Here is an 18,591-nt window from a genome sequence, read left to right as displayed (position 1 = left end):
GAGGATCCCAACCCTGAGGACTCTTGCTCAGCTAGTTCCTCCTGATTCTTCAGATGTAGTGTGAAAATTCCTTTTTTTTTTTTTTTTGGGATAGAGTTGCATTCTGTTGCCCAGGCTGGAGTGCAGTGGCACGATCGGCTCACTGCAACCTCCGCTTCCCAGATTCAAGCAATTCTCGTGCCTCGGCCACCGGCGTAGCTGGGATTACAGGCATGCGCCACCATGCCCAGCTAATTTTTGTATTTTTAGTAGAGACGGGTTTTGCTATATTGGCGAGGCTGGTCTCGAACTCCTGACCTCAAGTGATCCTTCCGCCTCGACCTCCTAAAGTGTTGGGATTCCAGGTGTGAGCCACCGCGCCCGGCATTTTTTTTTTTTTTTTTTTTTTTTGAGACAGAGTCTAGCTAGAGTGAAGTGGAGCTATCTCAGCTCACTGCAGCCTCCGCCTCCCAGATTCAAGTGTTTCTTCTGCCTCAGTCTCCTGAATAGCTGGGATTACAGGTACCTGCCACCACGCCCAGCTAATTTTTGTACTTTTAGTAGAGACGGGGTTTCACATGTTGGCCAGGCTGGTCTCGAACTCCTGACTTCAGGTGATGCACCGGCTTCAGCCTGCCAAAGTGTGGGGATTACAGGCGTGAGCCACCTTGCCCGGTCAGTGTTGGTTATTAAGGTGGTGCAAAAGAAGGCATGTCGGGGCCCTTCCTCCAAATGAGGAGGCACAGAAGCTGACAAGGGTATGGTATTTTATTGAGTTATTCAACAGCCAGCTTCTAATTGAAACTGGACAAGCAGATGCTGAAGGCCTGGAGCGGGCTAAATGGAAAGCAGAAGTCCATGGTGAATGTGTCTGGGCCCACTCGGCCGAACTGGAGCACCAGATGTTCTTCTGAGAAGTGAATCAGGAACAAAGCCTTAGCCTGACTCTCTCATCTCCCAGCTTCGAGAACTGAGACGATTTTTTTTTTTTTTTTTTTTTTTTGAGACAGAGTCTTGCTCTGTCGCCCAGGCTGGAGTGCAGTGGCCTGATCTTGGCTCACTGCAACCTCCGCCTCCCAGGTTCAAGCAGTTCCTCTGCCTCAGCCTCCCAAGTAGCTGGGATTACAGGCATGTGCCACCACGTCCAGCTAATTTTTTTTTTTTTTGAGATGGAGTCTCGCTCTGTTGCCCAGGCTGGACAGCAGTGGCGCGATCTCGGCTCACTGCAAGCTCCGCCTCCCGGGTTCACACCATTCTCCTGCCTCAGCCTCCTGATTAGCTGGGACTACAGGTGACCACCACTACACCCAGCTAATTTTTTTTGTATTTTTAGTAGAGACGGGGTTTCACTGTGTTAGTCAGGATGGTCTCGATCTCCTGACCTCGTATCCGCCCGCCTCGGCCTCCCAAAGTGCTGGGATTACAGGTGTGAGCCACAGTGCCCGGCCTAATTTTTGTATTTTTAGTAGAGACAGGGTTTCACCATGTTGGCCAGGCTGTTCTTGAACTCCTGACCTCACATGATCCACCCGCCTCGGTCTCCCAAAGTGCTAGGATTACAGGCATGAGCTACCGCACCAGGCCGAGAATGGAGACTTTTAAGAGGCTGAGCGGTGCCCTTACTAAGCCAGAAACCCTGAGGGTGCGTAAACTACAATTCCCAATAGGCTTTGCAATAGGGTGGCGTCTGCCCTGCCTAGAAAAACGCTCGAGTGATGATGGGAGATGTAGTTCCCTTCCATTCACACCCTAACCCCCACCCCACCTGGCCCGGCTAAACTGGTTTCCAGGAGCTCACGGTGTTTGGGATCCACGATTTGGAAGTTCTTCACCGAAGCCCGAGTGACTCGACCATGGAAATTGAGCGTGTAGACACCGTTCTCCTTGTCCCACGACGGGGTTTTGTTGTGCAACAAAAGCAACCCTTGTTTGTCCCCACGTTGGTAACGACTCAGTAGCGACTCCTGTTCCTAGAAGGTAAAGAAGGGGCTGTGGTTTTCTCAGAGGCTTTCGAAACTCCATCTGGAACAGGGGCGACTCCATCCTGAACAGGGGCTGGGTAAAATGAGGATGAGACCTGCTGGGCTGCGTTCCCAGGAGGTTAGGCATTCTTAGACACAGGATGAGACAGGAGTTTGACAGGACTGGCATCACAATGTTAGAAATGCTTGTTCCCCGGTGCCGTAAAGAAATAGCACTTGCACATAAATTTAATTTCCTCAGCAAGGCAATTTTTTTACTTTCTGCAGAAAGGGTACACTCACCAGGAGTTTTGCCATGAGAGTACACTGAACAAAGGAGACAGGGTCATTTATAACCTGACGCATCCACCCTACTGCCGTGTCGGGTTTCCACTGGCTGGAATGGGACCTCACGTTCTGTATTTGTCCCAATTGGCTAGCAACTTAGAACTTTTTAAAAGAGGAAAAAGCAGAAGAATACAAAGTAAGGAGGAAGTAACTTGTGGAATGTTGAGAAAGGTAAAAACACCTTCAAATAAGGAAGAGGAACAGGCTATGACCTAATGCTTGCTTGGACCGGTATAAGCATGCCAGGGCAAATATTTACTGTAAATTGTGGGAGCTAAAAACATAAGTACACTGATTTCTTTATTACGGCTAACAGATATTTAAGAATGTTAGCACAGGTCTTTAAATAAATTTTGCTTGTAAGAGAGGTTACTGCCGGGCACGGTGGCTCACGCCTGTAATCCCAACACTTTGGGAGGCCGAGGCGGGTGAATCACGAGGTCAGGAGATCGAGACCATCCTGACTAACACAGTGAAACCCCGGCTCTACTAAAAATATAAAAACTTAGACAGGCATGGTAGTGGGCGCCTGTAGTCCCAGCTACTCAGGAGGCTGAGGCAAGAGAATGGCGTGAGCCGGGGAGGCCGAGCTTGCAGTGAGCCGAGATCGCGCCACTGCACTCCAGCCTGGGTGACAGAGCGAGACTCTGTCTCAAAAAAAAAAAAAAAGAAAGAAAGAGAGAGTCTAAAAGAGGCAGGAACCCTCAGTTCTGGGAATTGCCCACCCCTTTCCCAGAAAATTAATGAATAATCCACCTCATTTAGCATATAATCAAGAAATAACCATAAAAATAGCTAACCAGCTGGCCTCAAGGCTGCTTTGCCTATGGAGTAGCCATTCTTTTATTTCTTCTCTAATAAACTTGCTTTCACTTGACTCTACGGACTGGCCCCAAATTCTTTCTTGCCTGAGATCCAAGAACCCTCTCTTGGAGTCTGGATCAGACCCCTTTTTGGTAAGTTTGTTAACCTACCACCAACCCTTTTTTCTCCAGATGCAAATGTTTTGAGTCTCTAGTCTTTTACTCCCTGAGACATGGAAGTCTAACAAAGTCCTTCAGGCTTCATGTGACACCTGCAACCCACTGGCCTCCTCTTCCTCCTCTTCTTCTTCCTCCTCTGGGATCTAGGAGGACCGGCCCCAGCCCCTTCTCCATTGACCCAGAGATTCCTGATGTCAGAGACTCACATTTAGTGGCTGGACATTGATTCGCTGGTTCTGGCTGTTGGTTCTTGGGAGAATCACAGTCATTTTCCGAGGCCCCAGGTATCCTAAGACGTTGGGCTCCTGGGGGTATTACATTCCAGTTGGCCTGGTTCCTTCTTCCGACTATCCTACCCCATTCTCTCATCCCCAGGACACTCACATAACACACAGCCCCCAGCTCCCGTCTGATCCGGGCAGTATTCCTGATTAAATGCTCCCGGTCAGGATTCACCCCATTGTCAAAGATGGTGAACTTGGTGCTGAAGACATTGGATCTGCTCCAGGAAGGGAATGGATAGAATAAAAATACGAAGTGTTACTCTTTGAGTAAGTGTCACTCATCACATCGACTCTTCCCATCAATCCCCTATGTCTAAGACTATGTCCGAATGTCTAAGAATCATGTTCCTGGCTGGGCACAGGGGCTCACACCTGTAATCCCAGCACTCCAGGAGGCAGAGGCAGGAGGATAGCTTGAGCCTGGGCAAAATGGCAAAACTCCTTCTCTACAAAAAATAGAAAAACAAGTCGGGCGTGGCAGTTTGTGTCTATGGTCCCAGCTCTCAAGAGGCTGAGGTGGGAGGATCACCTGAGCCCCAGAGGTCAAGCCTGCAATGAGCCATGATCTTGCCACTGCACTCCAGCCTGGGTGACAGAATGAAACCCTGTCTCTAAATAAATATACAAATAAATAAAAATAAATAATTAAATAAATGAGGCCGGGTACGGTGGCTCACACATGTAATCCCAGCACTTTGGGAGGCCAAGGCGGGTGGATCATCTGTGGTTGGGAGTTCAAGACCAGCCTGACAGACATGGAGAAACCCCGTCTCTACTAAAAATACAAAATTAGCCAGGCGTGGTGGTGCGTGCCTGTAATCCCAGCTACTCAGGAGGCTGAGGCAGGAGAATTGCTTGAACCCGGGAGGCGGAGGTTGTAGTGAGCCGAGATTACGCCATCGCACTCCAGCCTGGGCAACAAAAGTGAAACTCTGTCTCAATAATAATAATAATAATTAAATAAATGAAACAACCATGTTTCCAGCATCCATGGTCCCAGGCCCCCTCATTTCTTGGGTGAGCCATGTACTTTATGTAGCCTCCCTATTTTATCTAAAGGGCCCTTTAGGAACCCTCTTTTTTTTTTTCCTGTTGCCCAAGCTGGAGTGCAGTGTGGCTCAATCTCAGCTTACCAAGACCTCTGCCTCGTGGGTTCAAGTGATTCTCCTGCATCAGCCTCCCAAGTAGCTGGGATTACAGGTGCACGCCGCTATGCCTGGCTAATTTTTGTATTTTTGGTAGAGACAGGGTTTCACCATGTTGGCCAGGCTGGTCTCAAGCTCCTGACCTCAAGTGATCCTCCCGCCTCTGCCTCCCAAAGTGCTGAGATTATAGGCGTGAGCCACCTCGCCACTCCCTCTTCCTTTTTGGATGCAATAATTCACACATTCCAGGCCTCTTTTCCCACAGAAAGTCAGGAATCCCAGTCCCTTGCCTCTCAAGGAGTCAAATGCCTTAAATGCCAGCCTACATTCCAAACCCTTCAGTTCTTCTGGTCCCTGAGCAGGTGGAAGGTATGCTCTGTGGCCTGCTGGGAAATGGAGTCCCCCTGTCCCCAAGCTCCCTGCTACCTGCTCCTCACCACATGTCAGAGCTCTACCCACCTGACTTTGCCCACGAAATTGTCCCCGTCCCGAGATAGGTGTGTAGGATCCAGGGAGATGAGGTAATTAGAAGTTTTGCTCCTTCTTCTCTTTCGCCCAGCCAGGAGGAAGCGCTATGGATGAGAGGAACAGTCCATTAGAATGGACTTCTGGATGCTGGGTGTGGTGGCTCATGCCTGTAATCCCTGCACTTTGGGAGGCTGCGGCTGGCAGATCACTTGAGGACAGGAGTTCGAGACCAGCCTGGCCAACATGGTGAAACCCCGTCTCTACTAAAAATAAAAAAATTAGCCAGGCATAGTAGTGCGTGCCTGTAGTCCCAGCTAGTAGGGAGGCTAAGGCAGGAGAATTGCTTGAACCCAGGGGGCAGAGGTTGCAGTGAGCTGAGATCGCACCACTGCACTCCAGCCTGGGCAATAGAGTGAGACTCCATCTCAAAACAAAAATAAAAAATAATGAAAAAAAAATGGACTTCTGGTGGCTGGTTAGAGCCAGGGGTCCAAAGACAAGGAAACGTCATGTCCCATGATAGAGGAGCCAGTGATGGCACAACAAGCTTCTCAAGACTTACTGGGAGGCCGGGCACGGTGGCTCATGCCTGTAATCCCAGCACTTTGGGAGGCCGAGGCGGGCAGATCACGAGGTCAGGAGATCGAGACCATCCTGGCTAACACGGTGAAACCCCATCTCTACTAAAAATACAAAAAATTAGCCGGGTGTGGTGGCGGGCGCCTGTAGTCCCAGCTACTCAGAAGGCTGAGGCAGGAGAATAGCGTGAACCTGGGAGGCGGAGCTTGCAGTGAGCCGAGATCGTGCCACTGCACTGGGCAACAGAGCAAGACTCCGTCTCAAAAAAAAAAAGACTTACTGGGAAATGTGGTTCTCACTGAGGGAAGCCATCAGCTGGGTTCTGAATGGAAGCTTCCTGTCTTAATATCTCCTCCTCATTCCTTCTGCCTATGGGTCCAGAGTTGAAGCTTAGCCCAGGAAGGGTCTGGCTTTGGAGAATGGGGAGCACCCTCGCTTGCAATATTGCAGCAGGACTTTGGTAGGTGTTTCACCAAGAAAAATGGGTTTGGCTCTGAATAGGGCAAAAAACCTCTTTCTAGGGGGAGAGAGGATACCCTGAGGAGAGGAGACCATACTTGCAGGGTAAAGGCCAGAAAGGCTAGATTGAGAGAAGTGGGGCTTGGATCTGGAAAGACAAATTTGTGAGGGGAGGGGCCTGGTTGCTGGGGGCAGGATTTATCTCAGGATTAAGTGAGGCCTGATAGCTTATAGCAAGGAAGGCTCAGTGAGGGAGGGTCCAGACTTTTTTTTTTTTTTTTGACACAAGATCTCCACCTCCTGGACTCAAGCCATTTTCCCTCAGCCTCAGCCTCCCAAGTAGCTGGGACTACAGGTGGGCACCACCAGGCCTGGCTAATTTTTTTTTTTTTTTTTTGTAGAGACAGGGTTCCACCTTGCTGCCCAAGCTGATCTGGAGCTTGTTAGCTCAAACGATCCACCTGCCTTGGCCTCCAAAATGCTGAGATTACAAGCGTGAACCACCGTGCCTGGCCTTTTTTTTTTTTTTTTGAGATGGAGTTTCGCTCTTTCGCCCAGGCTGGAGTGCAGTGGTGTGAGATCTCAGCTCATTGCAACCTCCGCCTTCGAGTTTCAAGCATTCTCCTGCCTCAGCCTCCTGGGTAGCTGGGATTACAGGCGCCCACAACCACGCCTGGCTAATTTTTGTATTTTTTAGTAGAGACGATGTTTCGCCTTGTTGGCCAGGCTGGTCTCGAACTCCTGACCTTGTGATCTGCACGCCTCGGCCTCCCAAAGTGCTAGGATTACAAGTGTGAGCCACCGCGCCCAGCCCTTTTTTTTTTTTTTTCTTTTTTTATGCAGAGTCTAACTCTGTCACCCAGGCTGGAGGGCAGTAGCATGATCACATCTCACTGCAGCCTTGAACTCCCAGGCTCAAGCAATCCTCTCACCTCAGCCTCCCGAGTAGCTTGGACTACAGGCACATACCACCACCCCTGACCAATTTTGTATTTTTTGTAAAGACGGGGTTTTGCCATGTTGTTCAGGCTGGTCTTTTTTGTGTTTGTTGGTTGGTTTTGTTTTTTGAGATGGAGTCTTGCTCTGTCGCCTAGGCTGGAGTGCAGTGATGCGATCTCGGCTCACTGCAACCTCCGCCTCCCAGGTTCAAGCGATTCTCTTGTCTCAGCCTCCTGAGTAGCTGGGACTACAGGCGCCTGCTACCACTCCCGGCTAATTTTTGTATTTTTAGTGGAGACGGGGTTTCACCATATTGGTCAGGCTGGTCTTGAACTCCGGACCTCAGGTGATCCACCCGCTTCAGCCTCCCAAAGTGCTGGGATTACAGGCGTGAGCCACTGTGCCCAGCACCAGGCTGGTCTTGACCTAGCTCAGAAAGGAGTGGGATTTTGCCTGGGAGGTGGGGGCTTACTCCCAAGGCTGTTGGGCTGGCTTACTGCACCTGCAGGCTGTCAGAGGTCTCCAGGTAGAGGTAGTAGAGGGGGAACAAGGCCTTATCCACGCCGTGCTTGTCACGGGTGAGGTAGCACTGCATCATGGTGCCCGGGAGCGCTGGCTGCAGCACGTAGGCTTCCATGTCCTCCTCCAGCCCTCGGCAGGGGGAGCGGATTGCCAAGGAGGCTTCGTGCCTCATACGGTCGCTGTCCGTGCCACCCTCGCCTTTCAGGGCCTTGGACAACTCTTCGTTGGTTGCTGCTGAGGAGTTCGTCCCTGTAGACTCAGAGGCCTCTCTCTTCTTTTCCAAGTCTTCTTCCTAGCCCAGGCACCAAATTTAAAGTCGAGGGACAAACACCCGCCCAGCCTTGCTCACTACTGATTGGCCATCCCAGCCCTAGGGTCCCGCCCTTGCCCATCCACATTTTCTGCTTATTGGTCAAAAATCTCATTCAGTCCACCCAGTCACGCCCTCCTCTGTTGTCTGGCCAGTCTATTCGCTTTCCTCGGCAGCCACACGCATTCCACCTGCTGATTGGAAGATTGCTTTTTGAAAGCAAGGCCCATTCCGTTAAAATGGCTGTTAGTTTGATCTAGATAACATAATACAGCCCAGATCTACCCTCAAGAGAAACCATCTACTGCACTTTCACCAACACCAAAGTGAGTGCCAGTTGGCCCTTTTCTTTTATTTTTTGAGTTTCGCTCTGTTGCCCAGGCTGGAGTGCAGTGACTCGATCTCGGTTCACTGCAGCCTCTGCCTCCCAGGTTCAAGCAATTCTCCTGCCTCAGCCTCCCAAGTAGCTAGGATTACAGGCTTGCGCCACCACGCCCAGCTAATTTTTGTATTTTTAGTAGAGACGGGGCTTCACCAAGTTGGCCAAGCTGGTCTGGAACTCCTGACCTCGGGTGATCTGCCTGCCTCGGCCTTCCAAAGTGCTGGGATTACAGGCGTGAGTCACCGTTCCTGGCCGGCAACTGGCCCTTTTCGATCAGTGTTCTGCCTTTTCTGAAGCTCGCTGTCTTTCCATGGCTGCACCTATTTTTTTTTTTTTTTTTTTTTGTACAGTCTCACTCTGTCTCCCGGGCTGGAGTGCAATCTCAGCTCACTGCAACCTCCGCCTCCCAGGTTCAAGTGATTCTCCTGCCTCAGCCTCCTGAGTAGTTGGGATTACTGGCGTGCGCCACCACACCCGGCTAATTTTTGTATTTTACTAGAGACAGGGTTTCACCACGTTGGCCAGGCTGGTCACGAACTCCTGACCTCAAGTGACAGTGATCTGCCCACCTCAGCCTCCCAAAGTGCTGGGATTACAGGCGTGAGCCACCATGCCATAAGCTGTATTTTAATGGCCATGTCCATGTCAAGTCAAATCCTCTGATTTGATGAATGGTACACACACACACACGCACGCACGCACGCATGCATGCACACACACAAGTCTCTGCTAGCTTAATCACCACCAGGAAAAAGAGCTTCTGATTGGGCGGCAGAATTTTAGCCCCACCCTCACCAGAGGTCCGAGGCTAGCCCTCTTCCAATATCCTGAGTGATTGTGCATTTTCCTACCTTTTGGAAGGCCAAGTTTTCATATACACAGTCACCATCCATTCCAGGGTTTGGTCCCATATTGGGTGACTTGTGTGCATCTCCGATATCCTGGGAGTCACTCTCACCCTCTGCACGGGTCTCTAATGTGGGGAAAAGCAAGAGAGATCAGATTGTTACTGTGTCTGTGTAGAAAGAAGTAGACATAGGAGACTCCATTTTGTTCTGTACTAAGACAAATTCTTCTGCCTTGGGATGCTGTTAATCTATAACCTTACCCCCAACCCCGTGCTCTCTGAAACATGTGCTGTGTCCACTCAGGGTTGAATGGATTAAGGGCGGTGCAAGATGTGCTTTGTTAAACAGATGCTTGAAGGCAGCATGCTCCTTAAGAGTCATCACCACTCCCTAATCTCAAGTACCCAGGGACACAAACACTGCGGAAGGGCACAGAGACCTCTGCCCTGGAAAGCCAGGTATTGTCCAAGGTTTCTCCCCATGTGATAGTCTGAAATATGGCCTCGTGGGAAGGGAAAGACCTGACCATCCCCCAGCCTGACACCCGTAAAGGGTCTGTGCTGAGGAGGATTAGTATAAGAGGAAGGCATGCCTCTTGCAGTTGAGACAAGAGGAAGGCATCTGTCTCCTGCCCGTCCCTGGGCAATGGAATGTCTCGGTATAAAACCCGATTGTACATTCCATCTACTGAGATAGGGAAAAACCGCCCTCGGGCTGGAGGTGGGACATGCGGGCAGCAATACTGCTTTGTAAAGCATTGAGATGTTTATGTGTATGCACATCTAAAAGCACAGCACTTAATCCTTTACCTTGTCTATGATGCAAAGACCTTTGTTCACGTGTTTGTCTGCTGACCCTCTCCCCACTATTGTCTTGTGGCCCTGACACATCCCCCTCTCGGAGAAACACCCACAAATGATCAATAAATACTAAGGGAACTCAGAGGCTGGCGGGATCCTCCATATGCTGAACGCTGGTTCCCTGGGTCCCCTTATTTCTTTCTCTATACTTTGTCTCTGTGTCTTTTTCTTTTCCAAGTCTCTCGTTCCACCTAACGAGAAACACCCACAGGTGTGGAGGGGCAACCCACCCCTTCACCTAAAGGATGAAAGAAGCCTGGACTAAGCTCAGGGGAGCTGGATCCCAGGAGTGTGGGACACCATCATCAGTGCTAGCCAGAGAAGGCCAGAACTCCTGGGTTCTCAGTCCCTACTCATGACTCAGCGCCCTCACTTGCAACAACCTCCTCCTTCTCCAGGTGCACGGAAGTCTATAAGGGCCAGAGTTTCTGATTACCCTGGATCTAAGGACAGGGAGGGGTTAGGGTCTTTCCTTTTCCTTATCTCAGACAAAGCATCACAGAGACTGAAGATGGGGGGATGGAGTTTTGGGTGATAATAATTCTGTCATTGAAATCATTGGCCATCTCATGAAAATAAAAGGAAATGTCACCACAATGGAATATTATAAGCGAATAAAAAGGAATGAGGTACTGATAATACTACCACACGGATGAACCTTAAAATTTTATGGCCGGGCACGGTGGCTCACTCCTGTAATCCCAGCACTTTGGGAGGCCGAGGCGGGCGGATCACGAGGTCAGGAGATCGAGACCATCCTGGCAAACACGGTGAAACCCCGTCTCTACTAAAAATACAAAAAAAAAAAAATTAGCCGGGTGTGGTGGCCGGCGCCTGTAGTCCCAGCTACTTGGGAGGCTGAGGCAGGAGAATGGTGTGAACCTGGGAGGTGGAGCTTGCAGTGAGCCGAGATTGTGCCACTGCACTCCAGCCTGGGCAACAGGGTGAGACTCCGTCTCAAAAAAAAAAAAAAAAATTTGTTAGGTGGGCCGGGGGCGGTGGCTCATGCCTGTAATCCCAGCACTTTGGGAGGCGGAGGTGGGCGGATCACGAGGTCAGTAGTTCAAAATCAGCCTGGCCAACATAGTGAAACCGGTCTCTACTAAAAATACAAAAATTAGCAGGGCATGGCAGCGCGCACCTGTAGTTCCAGCTACTCAGGAGGCTGAGGCAGGAGGATCGCTTAAACCCAGCAGGCAGAGGTTGCAGTGAGCCGAGATCGTGCCACTGCACTCCAGCCTGAAGGAGGCCTGCCCCTCCACACCCGTGGGTATTTCTCACAAGGTGGAGACGAGAGGCTGAGAGAAGAAAGAAGACACAGAGACAAAGTATAGAGGAAGAAAAGTGGACCCAGGGGACCGGTGCTCAGCAAGTGAGGACCTGCACCAGCGCTGGTCTCTGAGTTCCCTCAGTATTTATTGGTCACTATCTTTACTATCTTGGTGAGGGGAATTTGGTGTGACTATAGGGTGATGGTGGGGAGAGGGTCAGCAGGAAAATATGTGAACAAAAGACTCTGTGTCATAAATAAGTTTAAGGAAAGGTGCTGTGCCTGGATGTGCACATAGGCTGGATTTATGTTTAACTTTACATAGACATCCCAGTGCAGTAAAGAGCAGTATTGCTGCCATGATGTCTCGCCTCCAGCCATAAGGTGGTCTTCTCCTATCTCAGAATAGAATGTATGGTCGGTTTTACGCTGAGTCATTCCATTTCCAGAGCTGTGCAGGAGACAGATGCCTCCTTCTTATCTTAACCGCATAGAGGCCTTTCTCTCTTGCTAATCCTCCTCAGCACAGACCCTTTACGGGTGTCGGGCTGGGGGACGGTCAGGTCTTTCCCTTCCCACGAGGCCACATCTCAGGCTGTCTCAGTCGGGGAAATCCTGGACAATACCCAGGCTTCCTTGGGCAGGGGTCCCTGCAGCCTTCCACAGTGTATTATGTTTCTGGTTAATAGAGAATGGAGAATGGCAATGACTTTCACAAAGCACACTGCCTGCAAAACCATTTTTACCAAAGCACATCCTGCCCAGCCCTAAATCCCTTAAACCTTGAGTCAATACAACACGTGTTTTTGTGAGCACAGGGTTGGGACAAGAGTTACAGATTAACAGCATCTCAAAGCAGAACAGTTTTTCTTTTTTTTTTTTTTTTGGGATGGAGTCTTGCTCTGTCGCCCAGGCTGGAGTGCAGTGGCGCGATCTCAGCTCACTGCAAGCTCTGCCTCCCGGGTTCACGCCGTTTTACTGCCTCAGCCTCCTGAATAGCTGGGACTACAGGCGCCCACCACTGCAACCGGCTAATTTTTTGTATTTTCAGTAAACATGGGGTTTCACTGTGGTCTCGATCTCCTGACCTCGTGATCCGCCCGCCTTGGCCTCCCAAAGTGCTGGGATTACAGGCGTGAGCCACCGCGCCTGGCCAGCAGAACAGTTTTTCTTAGTACAGATCAAAGTGGAGTTTCTTATGTCTTCCTTTTTCTACATAGACAAAGTAACGATCTGATCTCTCTTTCTTTTCCCTACACAGCCTAGGTGACAGAGTGAGACTCCGTCTCAAAAAAAAAAAAAAAAAAAAATTGTTAGGTGAATGAGGTGAATGAAGACACATGGTGGTTCACACCCGTAATCCCAGCACTTTGGGAAGCCAAGGTGAGAGGATCACTTGAGCCCAGGAGTTCAAGACCAGCCTAGGCAACATAGTGACACCATCTCAAAGCAAAAGAGGCCAGGTGCAGTAGCTCACGCCTGTAATCCCAGCACTTTGGGAGGCCGAGGCAGGCAGATCACAAGTTCAGGAGTTTGAGACCAGCTGTGCCAGCATGGTGAAACCCTGTCTCTATTAAAAAACACAAAAAATTAGCCGAGCATGGTGGCACGCGCCTGTAACCCCAGCTACTCGGGAGGCTGAGGCAGGAGAATCACTTGAACCCAGAAGGCAGAGGTTGCAGCAAGCCGAGATCGCACCATTGCATTCCAGCCTGGGAGACAGAGCAAGACTCTGTCTCAAGAAAAAAAAAAAAAGGAATTGAAGAAAGAAGCCACATACAAAAGACCACACATGTATATGATTCCATTTGTGTGAAATGTACAGAATAGCCAAATCTAAGAAGACAATGGAGGTTGGTGGTTGCCAAGGGCCGGGGTAAATGGAAAAGGGGTGACTGCTAATTGATGCACTATTTCTTTCTTTCTTTTTTTTTTCCTTGAGACAAAGTCTCGCTCTTTCACCCTGGCTAGAATGCAGTGGCCTGATCTCAGTTTACTGCAACCTCTGTCTCCTGGGTTCAAGCAATTCTTCCACCTCAGCCTCCCCAGCAGCTAGGATTACAGGTGCATGCCACCATGCCCAGCTAATTTTTGTATTTTTAGTAGAGACTGGGTTTCACCATGTTGGCCAGACTGGTCTTGAACTCCTGACCTCAGGTGATCCACCGACCTTTGCCTCCGAAAGTGCTGGAATTACAGGCGTGAGCCACCGTGCCCAGCCATGATGCAGGATCTCTATCTGGGGTGATACAAATGTTCTAAAATTGATTGTGGTGACGGTTGCAGAATTATGTAAATATAGTTAGCTTCTCGTATCCTACAGGCTCCACATACCCACTGCTGACCCAAAATATTCAGGAAAGAAATTGAAAAACAACAAGACGACAATAAATAACAGAACCAATTTTTTTTTTCTTTGAGACAGAATATTGCTTTGTCACCCAGGCTGGAGTACAGTGGCATGATCTCGGCTCACTGCAACCTCGGTCTCCTGGGTTCAAGCGACTCTCTTGCCTTGGCCTCCGGAGTATCTGGGATTACAAGCCTGCACCCCCTTGCCTGGCTAATTTTTGTATTTTTAGTAGAGACATGGTTTCGTCACGTTGGCCAGGCTGGTCTCAAATGCCTGGACTCAAGTGACCAACCAGCCTCAGCCTCCCAAAGTGCTGGAATTACAGGCACTTTAGTTTTAAACATTTTTTTAAATAAAATATAACAGCTATTTATGGGCCAGGCATGATGGTTTATGCCTGTAATCCCAGCACTTTGGGAGGCTGAGGTGGGTGGATCATGAGGTCAGGAGTTTAAGACCAGTCCAGCCAGCATGGTGAAACCCCATCTTTACTAAAAATACAAAAATTAGCTGGGCGTGGTGGTGCGCACCTGTAGTCCCAGCTACTTGGGAGGCTGAGGCAGGAGAATAGCTTGAACCTAGGAGGCGGAGGTTGCAGTGAGCCAAGATCACGCCACTGCACTCCAGCCTAGGCGACAGAGTGAGACTCCCTCCCAACAACAACAGCAACAAATATTTACATTGCATTTATACTGTATTAGGTATTATAAGTTATCTAGAGATGACTTACAGTATATGGGGGGATGTTCATAGTTTATATGCAAATTTTACACCATTTTATATAAGGGACTTTGGCGTCTGTGGATCTTGGTATCTGTGGGGTTCCTGGAACACATCACCTGCAGATACCGAGGGGCGACCGTATACTGGAAACCATGGAATTGTAAACTTTAAATGGGTGACTTGTATGGTATGTGAATTATACTTCAGTGAAGCTGCTACCTAAGAAAGGGGAAGATTTGCTGCATGAACCAGGAGATCCCAGGTTTCACCCCAATGTCCCCTAAATTACCAGGTCGTTGGCGGGCTTGCCAACCCTTGCGTCGGATTCTCGGAGACTGTTCAAAAGGTGGGGGAGAGACGGAACCATTCTCCACGGAGACTTCCTCAAATTCTGCATCGGAATTGTCTGGGAGCCAGGATAAGAAAGGGGACTGGAGACCGAGATTCCTGAACACTGAGTAAGGAAGGAGGGGAGAGTTGGATTTCTGGATGCTGCAGGAGGAGGCGGCTCAGGACCTGAACTCCTTGGTGTGAGGAAGGACTGGGTGCGGTCCTGAGCTCCTGAGTATTTTGGACAGATGGATTGAGGCACCAGACTCCTGGGTTTTAGTGGGGACGGAGTTCTGGGGTCTAGGAGGTCGATGGACTCGCAAATACCTGCTTCTGTCCGCGGTATCGGGAGGCCGTGCTCGCCCCTGCCGTCTCCACCACAGCTCACGGTGCCCAGGGCACTGTGGATGCCAGAGGGCAGATGTGCCTCTGACACTTTCTTCCGGAGGAAAGGGTTCCCAAGGCCTGGGAGAAGGTGCAGCGAGCCCATGAAAACGATCTACAAATTCCGGTCCTCAACCAAAATCCACCCCGTCACTGGGCTCCCAAATATCACCCCCGCCGGGCGCCGTGGCTCACGCCTGTAATCCCAGCACTTTGGGAGGCCGAGGCAGGCGGATCACCTGAGGTCGGGAGTTCGAGACCAGCCTGACCAACATGGAGAAACACCGTCTCTACTAAAAACACAAAATTAGCCGGGCTTGGTGGCGCATGCCTGTAATCCCAGCTACTTGGGAGGCTGAGGCAGGAGAATCGCTTGAACCCGTGGACTGAGGTTGCGGTGAGCCGAGATCCTGCCATTGTACTCCAGCTTTGGCAACAAGAGCTAAACTCCGTCTCAAAAAAGAAAAAAAAAATCACCCTGTTTCGCGGACCACCCAAACCTTGAGACCCAGGTCCCAAACTGCATCCTAAGCCTCAAACAAGCACAGCCCTGCCGCTGGATTGTTGCGGGCGCCGCATATAAAGAATCTCGCGCCAGGCTCTCGTAATGAGACCACGCCCCGCCCCAGACCCCTAGACCCCGTCTCCGCAATCCCGGGTTTGGGGTGGGGGTCCCGGCTTTCCCAGGCTCCACCACCGAGCTCTGCCAAGCCCAATCATCACATTCTCTTGCCCCTTTCCCCTGCTAGTTGTACCATGCCCCGCCCCTGCGCTCTGTAGCCCCGCCCCGAACCCCTCCCTCACAGGTCCCGCCGCGGGGGGCCCCCACAAGCCTCTCCCCTGGGCGCCCACAGGCCCTGTTCTAAAGCTCTCCTGGGCCAAGGCCCGCCCCCATCCACTGCCAAGTCCCCACCCTAAGGCTCCACCCCGTCATCCACTAGGCCCCGCCCACAGACTCCCACAGGCCCCTCCCCTCCAGGCGAACGCCCCCAGGGGCCTTTGGTCACCTCTGTCACCTAAAAGGTGCTCCTCCCGCAGACAAGAGCGCCAAAGCCACGGGGAAGCGTCAGGATTGGCCTGAACCATGAGGAGCTCCTGGCGCTTCTGTCGCTGCTTCTTTTCAAACAGCCGCCGCTGGGGAAATGGGAGAGGTGGGTGTCCGGGACAGGAACCAGATGGGAAGACAGAAGTGAGGTGGGGCCTGGGGCAAGGGCTCGCATCGGCGCGAGAGTTCGTGAACCCCTTCCTCCACTGGGGCCCAGATGTCCAGGCGCTCAGTTCTTCAGCTGCTCCTCCCTCATTCCACCGTTGGACTCAGATCCAAGAGTCCTGACACCCTGTCCTCTCATCCTCCAGGACCCAGGAGTCCTGCCTTCTAGAAGCCTTTTTCCTTAGAAATTCATCACAAGGGTTTGTTTGCTTCTTTAGAACCCCCAATTCCTATTTTCTTTTCTTTTTCCTTTCTTTCTTTTTTTTTTTCTTTTTGAGACAGAGTCTGGCTCTATCGCCCAGGCTGGAGTGCAGTACCACGATCTCCGCTCACTGCAGCCTCCGCCTCCCGGATTCAAACGATTCTCCTGCCTCAGCCTCCCGAGTAGCTGGGATTACAGGCGCCTGCCACCACACCCGGCTAATTTTTTGTGTGTTAGTAGAGACGGGGTTTCGCCATGTTGGCCAGGCTTGTCTTGAACTCCTGACCTCAAGTGATCTGCCCACCTCAGCATCCCAAAGTGCTGTGATTACAGCCGTGAGCTGCCCCGCCCGGCCCCAAATTCCTATTTTCTCATTTCTCAGTGGGAAAACTCAAGGATGAGAGACAGCCAACACGGGCCGGGAGTCCTAGAGCAAGACCTGGTGGAGAGGCCCCTGGGGAGGCACAGAAGGCGGAAGAGTTGGAGTGGTGAGATTCCTGGGCACAATACCTGCTGTTCCAGCTTCTGCAGCCTCATAGCAGCGAGCTCATGCCCCAGGATGCTGAGAGAGATGCAGGCCCATGGTGACAGTGCACAGGGAACCTCGGTTGCCCAAGAGAGTCCCTCCTTCCCCCATCCTGCCCCTATCTCAGCTTGGGTTCTGGGCACCTGTGAGGTCACAGAAGGTGCAGAACCTGAGCCTGCTCCACCAGTTATAGGGCCCTTTCTCCTGGCACTGGCCCACAGAAGCCGGGACCCAGAGATCCCAGGTCCCTCCTGTCTCAGGATTCGGGAGTCTGGGGCCCCCAATCCCTTCTCTTTCAGACCCAGAAGTCTGCACCCTAGCCCCGTCCGTTTAGGACACAGGAGTCCAGGTCCCCAGCCCCTTCCTGCAAGGCCGATGGTGCTGAACCTGCAAACATGGTTATGAAGCCAGAGCCGAGTGCACGGGGTCCCCAGCCCTTTCCACCTCCACCCCTACTCATCTGTTTCCCTACTCACTCTCTCATCAATGTGTCATTATCCTGAGACATTCTGCAGAAGCAAGAATGAGGAGTCAGGATCAGAACCAACATCCCAATGGATCCTGCCCACCAGCACCTAATCTTTAGCCTTATCTATTTATTTATTTATTTATTTATTTATTTATTTATTTAGAGACAGCTGAGCCTCGCTCTGTCGCCCAGGCTGCAGTGCAGTGGCGCCATCTCGGCCACTGCAACCTCCACCTCCTGGGTTCAAGCGATTCTTCTGCCTCAGCCTCCCGAGTAGCTGGGATTACAGGTGTCCGCTATTATGCCTAATTTTTTTGTGTTTTAGTAGATACTGGTTTTCACTATGTTGGCCAGGCTGGTGTCGGACTCCTGACCTCAGGTGATCCGCCCGCCTTGGCCTTCCAAAGTCCTAGGATTACAGGCATGAGCCACAGTGCCCAGCCTGATCCTTATCTTTAAATTTGCTTCCGGACCCAGGCAGCCCGAATCCCAGCACCCACTCCTGTCGGGATCTAGTAGCCTGTTTCCAGCTTCCCACGGGGGTCCGCAAGTCCGCTTCTCTCTCCCCCAAATATCTAATTCTCCAGCACCCAGGCCTCAGAACTCAGGACTGTGCACTTCAAACACCCAGCCCCCAGCGGCCTAGAACTCCGCCGCCCACCTGCCTGGGATCCGGGAGACTTGTTCTCACCAGGTGCCTGGAGAGGCTGCTCACATTGATGCCTCGGTACCTTGCCTCTCTGGCCAATCTCTAAACATACCTGAGCCTCTCTTTGGAAGCTGGGGACCTAATCTCGGGATATCTGCGAAATAGGGAGGAGAAGAAAGAGGGCTCAGAGGGAGGGAGGATTCCCCCTGGGACCTGACCTGGTCCACTCCCTTCTGACCCCTCCACTCTCCACTTCCAACAAAGTAACGAACTCGGTCACTGATGCAGTCAGGCAACCCTGCTCCGGGGGTTCTGAACACGAATGACGTGTGGGGGTTCCTTAAAGAGACCAGAGACCGGCCGGGCGCGGTGGCTCACGCCTGTAATCCCAGCACTTTGGGAGGCCGA

General features: G+C 51.3%; 1 protein-coding gene across 4 annotated transcripts; it reads right to left on the bottom strand.

Annotated features, from left to right (window-relative positions):
• Positions 1–729: 729 nt before the first annotated feature.
• Positions 730–17,178, bottom strand: TULP2 (TUB like protein 2). Of its 4 annotated transcripts, none has more exons than XM_019014526.3 (11): positions 17,050–17,178; positions 16,135–16,261; positions 15,071–15,208; positions 14,703–14,867; positions 9,211–9,332; positions 7,648–7,959; positions 5,160–5,272; positions 3,656–3,770; positions 3,478–3,576; positions 1,745–1,949; positions 730–889 (listed from the first exon to the last, which is right to left on the bottom strand). In XM_019014526.3, exons 1-11 carry the CDS (start codon positions 17,074–17,076, stop codon positions 774–776), a joined length of 1,539 nt encoding a protein of 512 aa, XP_018870071.3. In that variant the 5' UTR covers positions 17,077–17,178; the 3' UTR covers positions 730–773. The 4 variants fall into 4 exon arrangements, with proteins under 4 accessions (XP_018870071.3, XP_055226024.2, XP_055226025.2 ...); XM_055370049.2 differs by having other exon boundaries at positions 14,703–14,819; positions 17,050–17,175; XM_055370050.2 differs by having other exon boundaries at positions 1,778–1,949; positions 14,703–14,819; positions 17,050–17,175.
• Positions 17,179–18,591: the final 1,413 nt, after the last annotated feature.

This window comes from Gorilla gorilla, chromosome 20 (assembly GCF_029281585.2).
Source record: "Gorilla gorilla gorilla isolate KB3781 chromosome 20, NHGRI_mGorGor1-v2.1_pri, whole genome shotgun sequence".
NCBI lineage: Eukaryota > Metazoa > Chordata > Mammalia > Primates > Hominidae > Gorilla > Gorilla gorilla.
This window is presented reverse-complemented; position numbering and strand designations above follow the sequence as displayed.